Source organism: Engraulis encrasicolus, chromosome 2 (assembly GCF_034702125.1).
Source record: "Engraulis encrasicolus isolate BLACKSEA-1 chromosome 2, IST_EnEncr_1.0, whole genome shotgun sequence".
NCBI classification, from domain to species: domain Eukaryota; kingdom Metazoa; phylum Chordata; class Actinopteri; order Clupeiformes; family Engraulidae; genus Engraulis; species Engraulis encrasicolus.
Window position 1 is genome coordinate 31,841,624 of NC_085858.1, and position 6,893 is coordinate 31,848,516.

Sequence of the window (6,893 nt, forward strand, 5' to 3'; positions counted from 1 at the left end):
GAGCTGGGCCATATTTTCTGAAATGGAGTTTTATTTCAAGTCTTTAAAAGTTAAAGTAAAAATGGGTATATTACTGTGTGATGCTGATGCCGAGACCGAGGCTCCGGGCGAGCCACTGCCGTGACTGCCTAGGCTGCCCACCACCATGCCACTGCCACCGCCGCCACCACTGCCACCGGCGATGCCAACCCCCACTCCGGGCCGCAGGGAGTTCCAGCGCTTGTCGAAGTCCTCCTCGGCCTCACTCATGCCCTTGGCACACAGGTAGCTGAGCAGGAGGTGCACCTCCTCTGCAACGGGACGCTGCTCTGGCTGCAGCCAGCAGAACTGCATCACCTCATACCTAGCAGCATACACGCGCATGAACGCACACACACACGCACACACACACACACATAGACGGAGACACACAGGCACACACACATTCGCGCGCACACACACAGGCACACATACACACACAGAGATGAGAGAGGGAAAGAGTAGTAGGAGAAAACCATGAGTTGAAAGGTCAATCAATTTACATGGATTTAGGCACATAAATTAGAATGGCAATAGGAATATTGGTCACATGGTTACAAAATGTTGGCAAAATGCTTTAGCCTCAGACCAGGACCATATTTTAAGTAAGGATTTCTGCTCAAATGTAACAAGGCTACCAAATGAACAGGCTATCAAATATGACACCCAAATTCCAAGGACCCCCAGAAGCCCAGTTGTGTTAAGGACCCCTAACGTATTTCCGTTTTCGAAAAAGCGACCGATCCTGTTGGTCTGTCCTTTTACTGCACTGACAGTTTCTGCTGTTTTGTTTTTGTTTAACAAAAAAAGCTATCTAAATAATCAAAACAGAATTTATACAGCTTTTGTATTAGTGTTTGCAGCCTTCCCTGTGGTCTAACCCATCACCCATCACCAGGCCCGTATTATCCATAAGGGCCAGTGGCACAGTGCTCAGGGGCACCCACCATTCACAGCCAGTTAGGGGGCATGACACAGGCTTTACAAATATTGTTCATAAAGGGGGCACCTGCGAGGTATTAGTACCCAGGGGCACCCCAGTGTCTTAATACGGTCCTGCCCATCACTGGATTCAGCTTAGCACAGCACACACTTCTCTCCAGAAGCTGGCTGTTTGCCAAGTGTTTGGTATGGTCATTAGTCACATGGTTGGATGTGAACAACAGTGCCAGCCAGGGGGGTCGCGGGGTGGAGGTGGCAGGCAGCGTGCGAGTACGTGATTGGCATGGCGCCAGGCCAGCGTGGTGATGCGGCGCTGACAGACAGCCACGAGAGCCTGACAGACAGCCATGCGAGCTGCAGTAATGACACGACACGCTGCTCTGCTCTGCTCTCCTCTGCTCTGGCGTGCAGTGCGGATGCATTACTCATCGCCATGGCAGCAGGACAGAATGGGAGGGGCCCCAGATGGATGCCCCAATACACTACTACAGTGGCTGCCTGCAGCACCCTACTGTACTGTAGCACCACTCCTAATTAAACGCTTAATGGTGTGTGTAAGGGGCGCGCCTTTGTGTCTTTGTGTAACTTGCGTGTCTCAGAGAGAAACAGAAAGGGAGACAGAAACAGGAAAAGAGAAAGAGTGAGAGGAGAGATAGAGACAAACAGAAAGAAAGACAGGCAGGTAGGCAGGCAGGCAGGCAGGCAGGCTGAGCTAGAATGTGGAAATCAAAATGAGTATTTTACTTGTGTGCCTGAGGGTGAAACAGAAAGAGAGGTATAAACACGAAAAGAGAAAGATAGAGAGGGGAGAGAGGGGTAAGAAAGACAGACAGACAGATAGCTAGAATATGGGATTTGAAATGAGTATGTGTGTACTTTGTGCCTTTGTATAATTGTATACCCTTCTGCTTGCTGGGTTTTGAGTCCTATTAAAGGCTGGTCATATCAGGCGAATGAGCCATAGATTTTTCAGTGCCGCTTCTGAACATGCTCGGAATATTAACTCGGGACTACAGTGCGCTTGCTTCTTCAGGTGCTATTGCGGCTGCAGTTAAAATTACATTGACAGTTATATGGTGGGCAGTGCACTGCAGCGGGAGGAGCTATGGCTGTGTGGTGCAGCAGCAGTAAGAAGGGTAATGGGCGTACTCAGATAAGCACCAATGATTGGCTGCCATGTGAAGACTGACCACTGGTGGGAACAATAAGGGACGGATCATTAAGATAATGTTTTTTTTCTGAGGATTAATAACACTGTGACTCGCAAAGACATGCACAGTATTTACACCTTCTTCTTCTTATTCTTATTATTATTATTACTACATTATTACATTACAGTGGATCCTTTTATCCAAAGCGACTTCCAGTTTTTTACAGGATGGCACATATAGTACATGTCACTTAAGTCAAGGATGGAGGTGCTGGGAGAGGTAAGGGTGGGATTCGAACCTGCAACCCTCTGATCTAAAGACCACCTTCCTAACCATTAGGCCACGGCTGCTTAATATATTCTGACAATTTTGGGAGGTTTTGGTAACATTTTACCACCAAACTACTATTATTTTAGTAGTTATAAATAAACTATTCAATTCTATTAAATTCTATTCTATTCAGAGTTTTTTTCTATTCTACCGCTCAGAATAATGACCCATGACGAAATAAGCATCAAGGCTGCATCTGTCATGACTCACCAGCGCTCGGCCAGGGGCACCTTGAGGAGGGGCTTGGGCAGCTTGAGTTGCTGCTCCTTGACAGCGTAGGTCAGCACCTGCCGGTCCGAGTAGTGGCGGTACGGCTGGTTGCCCAGCTCAAACAGCTCCCAGATTGTCACGCCCAGAGACCTGTGTGGGTGGGGGACACGCACACACAGAGAGAGAGAGAGAGAGAGAGAGAGAGAGATACACACACACACACACACACACAAACACACACACACACACACACACACACACACACACACACACACACACACACACACACACACACACACACACACACACACACACACACACACACACACACACACACACACACACAGCACACACCTTGTTAGGGAAAATGCCACCCGCAGAGCATAAATGTCAACCGTTTATCCATTAAAACCAATTGATCCACTGAGTAAATTGGTTGGCAACAGAAGGCATCACGACACAGCGAGGGAAAGAGTGACACAGACCACTGAGATACTCATGCAGCCCCAAGCCAGAAGACAAAGCTAATCAATAATAGTAACTATCAAACCCAATAAAACAAATTACCATAGAAAAACAAATGGGTTGCATTATGGTGTGAACATTCACTAGGAATCAATGCCCTGCCTTTATTACATAATAATAAACTGGACATCAGTGGGTATCTAAGACAAGAGCAGTTAGAGTATAAATCAAATCGACAGCATCCATCAAGAGCACTTTTGAGAGCGTAAGAATAAATTACTATTACATATCATTAGACTGAAGGATAATACAAGTAACACAGTCCCCAGTTACACAGAATGTACTTCTAAAGGGATCGTTGGAATGGGGTTCTCTAAAGGTTAGATTAGACCCAAACCAAGCTAACGTTAAAGGAACGTTGTCTGGTTTTGTAGGATCCTAATAGCCCTACAACAGAAACGGGTTACTGGGGTCTGCTCACCACACGTTGCTTGCTTTGGTCTGGTCCACCACCAGCAGGTTGCCGTGGACCTCGTCGATGAGCTCCGGGGCGATCCAGCGCAGAGGCACCCAAATCTGATCCGCCGTCACAAAGTAGTCATCCTGGGGGAGGGGGAGGGGAGGGGGAGGAGGAGGGGCACGGAGGAGATGGAGGAACAATTGGGGGAGAATGAGTGACACTCCTGCAACCGTTCATTGCTTCCATTTTAAATTGGCCCTACTACGACACTTTAGCGGTGAGACAGGAAGGTAGGAAGATATGGATGATGATGATGTTGTTGTTGATGACGATGATGGTTATTGTCATGAAGTGTGAGGAAGAGGAGGGGGGAGAAGTGGAGGAAAGAAAGGGTAGAATTGGGGGAGAACAAATGATATGACGGGAAGCAGTGCAAAGTAGGAACAATGATGACAATGATGAGGATGACGATGATGATGGTGGTGATGAGGATGGTTATGATGGTGATGAAGAGGAAGACATGTAAGAAAGAAGTAGAATGGGTAGAATGAGTGATACTGCCGGAAGCTGCTCAGAGTACTTCCAGGTGGGCCCCATTGGTTGCCAATCAGAAAGGAAGAAAGAAATAAGGATGGTGGTGGTGGTGGTGATGATGAGGATGAAGATGATGATGGTGATGAAATGAAGGAAGGAAGGAGAAGACGAGGAAGAGGAGCAATAAATAAGAGGAGTACAATCATCCTCCAAATGATGGCCCAGCTGTCTGGTCTTACCCTGTAGCGGCTGTGGGAGAGGCCGTAGTCCCCGACCTTCACCGACATCTCAGAGGTCAGCAGGCAGTTCCTGAGGGCCAGGTCACTAGAGGGGGGAGAGGGTGCAAACATGGAGACTAAGATGACAAAATATGTAAACAGTGCTCCTCTTATTTTCTTACTGTTTGTTGCATTAGGTGTCTTTCATCAATATACAGGGAAGCTGACAGGGGGCGATAAAGAGGTCACAGGGAGAGAGGGGGCCCAGAATTTAAGGCAATGATGCACCAGTTCAATTAGCAGGTGAGTGAAGGAATGGATGGATCCATTGTAGCTTCAACCAAAATCATATGAGCGCATTTCATGAACGTGAGTTAGACACACCCTTTGCCTCTCCCTCCGACAAATGGGTTGACAATTTGAGAAGGCCAGATAAAATGCTCGCAAATAAAGCGTTGAAGTCGGGAAAGCCAGGCTTGCATGATATGCAATGCAACCCCTTGCCATGAACAGTTTCAGCAATTTTACAGTATGCTCCTAGACTAGTCTAGCCAATGTCTTCCGGTATGCATAATGACAGTATTACAGCAGTCTGGATGCAAATCAGGCAGATGATATAAATTCATAAAAGACAGGAGTGTTGTTGTAGCCGAGACTAATGATCATCACATCCAGGGGCGGGTGCCAAGAGAGCAGTGCAGAACAGAGCAGAGCAGACAGGCATCGCCATCTGCAACAAAATCACTGATGCTGGAGTCTCACACAGCCACTCAAGCAGCACCAGGATATTGTTACAGAGGGGGACCACAACAGGAGACAAGTCCAGAGGTACAGTACATACGGTACTGTATGCCACTTAAAATATCAGTAGAACGTTTACAAAATAATATTAAATATTAAAAAGTGATACATTTTAATGATAACAACTATCGAGCAAACACAGGGTATTGTTACAGAGTGGAACCAACTGGGGAGGAGTCCAGAGGTACACAGACAAACAAACAAGCACAACAACATATACATACTGTACATTACAACATATTTTTAAAATTCAATAACGCTGTAATATCAGTCTTTTCTTTAGAGCTGTTTACAACAACTGAAACCCGAACAACGTATTGACCGTTAAGATTGTGCTGAAGGAGGATAGATCACCTTTCATTGTATTACAACAAAAACAAAGCAGATATAATCCATAATGTAATACAGAGCAGAAAACCAGATAAAGTACCGGGTAGTCCAGTATGTCCCTGAATAGGTAATGTAGGATACAAATAGGTAATGCAGGGTCTGTGAATTGGCAACACACCTTTTAATGAACCCCATACATAACACACTGCACCTTTAAAGGGGGAGTGGATGACTAAAAGGAAGAAAGAGAGGATTTTTTTTTCATGACAGTGTACTGTAGGTTTTTGAGACAGACGTGTCGCAGGAACCACAAAAACTGCAGAGGGTGACTTTAAGGGCTGATAATAACAACTGCAGTGTCGTCGTCCCCCCCCCCCCCCCCGGAAAATAAAGTGACAGACCCATTTCTTTCGCTACAAAGGTAGCTTCCTGTCCTACCTGTGAATGAAGTTGTGTTTGTGGAGGTGCAGCAGGCCGGAGGCGATCTCGCACGCCATTCGCTGGAGGATCAGAGGGTCAGGGGTCCCCGTGTCCGAAGCTCGGCAGCTACGCAGGTAGCCCTTCACATCACCCTGCGTTTCGCACACACACCAGAACGGGATGAATAATAATAATAATAATAATAATAACTGTATTTGTATAGCACAATTCATACAAGACGTGCAGCTCAGTGTGCTTAACAGTTCGATAAAGAACAATAATATTAAGCAATAGTAATAAAATAATAAAAAATTAAAATAAGTAGAATGGGATCATTTGAAAAGCAAAAGGCAAAAGGGTCAAAGTATGTATGACTAAGGTGTCCCAGCGCAGTCTGCCCCTTGGGTCTCGAACTCGACACCTTCTAATCAACGCATCGGTTTGGGTATGGGAGGCACAGCACAATACCACTGAGCTAACGGACCAGTCCGATAGCACAGGGCTACCGATACTGTATGATGCTTCAAGAGGGAGATTTTCTAATGTCCCACGCCACTGCACTCTCTACTAGTTGGCCTCTGTTACATATGCTGAGTAATAATGAAATACTAAAATGGTATGAAATTCACAAGAAGTGGCATAGAGGGATCAGGGATATGTAAACGTGGCCCCTGGTGGCAACAGGGGAGAGGAAAAACTCTCTTTTCATTTGATTTAAGATTTTTGCTGGAAAGAAATTCAGTACAGACTGAGGAGGAAAACAACCTCATTTAATAATTAGGAAGAAACCTCAGGCAAAAACAACATTCTGCTGCTACACTAGACCTCGTCAGTTACACACTGTGCCCAACAGAGGGCACCAAACCACATCCAATCCCTTCCCAGCCAAACAACAGAACAGGATAGAGCCAGCTCTCCTCTCTGCAGCCTACTTAACATGGACGGCCGCTGACATAACAGCCCACCACGATGCCATTCAAAAGTGAAGACATAAAAATAACCTATGTGGAGTCT

The 6,893-nt window shown here is 46.1% G+C and overlaps 1 protein-coding gene across 2 annotated transcripts in view; it reads right to left on the reverse strand.

Annotated features, from left to right (window-relative positions):
- aatka (apoptosis-associated tyrosine kinase a) overlaps positions 1-6,893 on the reverse strand; it is a 93,933-nt gene that overhangs the window by 8,539 nt on the left and 78,501 nt on the right. For both annotated transcript variants that reach the window (XM_063186392.1, XM_063186403.1), the window contains 5 exons: positions 5,898-6,031; positions 4,350-4,434; positions 3,598-3,719; positions 2,652-2,801; positions 75-343 (listed from right to left, as the gene is read on the reverse strand). In XM_063186392.1, coding sequence (XP_063042462.1) covers positions 75-343; positions 2,652-2,801; positions 3,598-3,719; positions 4,350-4,434; positions 5,898-6,031 — 760 coding nt within the window. The remainder of the gene's footprint in view (positions 1-74; positions 344-2,651; positions 2,802-3,597; positions 3,720-4,349; positions 4,435-5,897; positions 6,032-6,893) is intronic.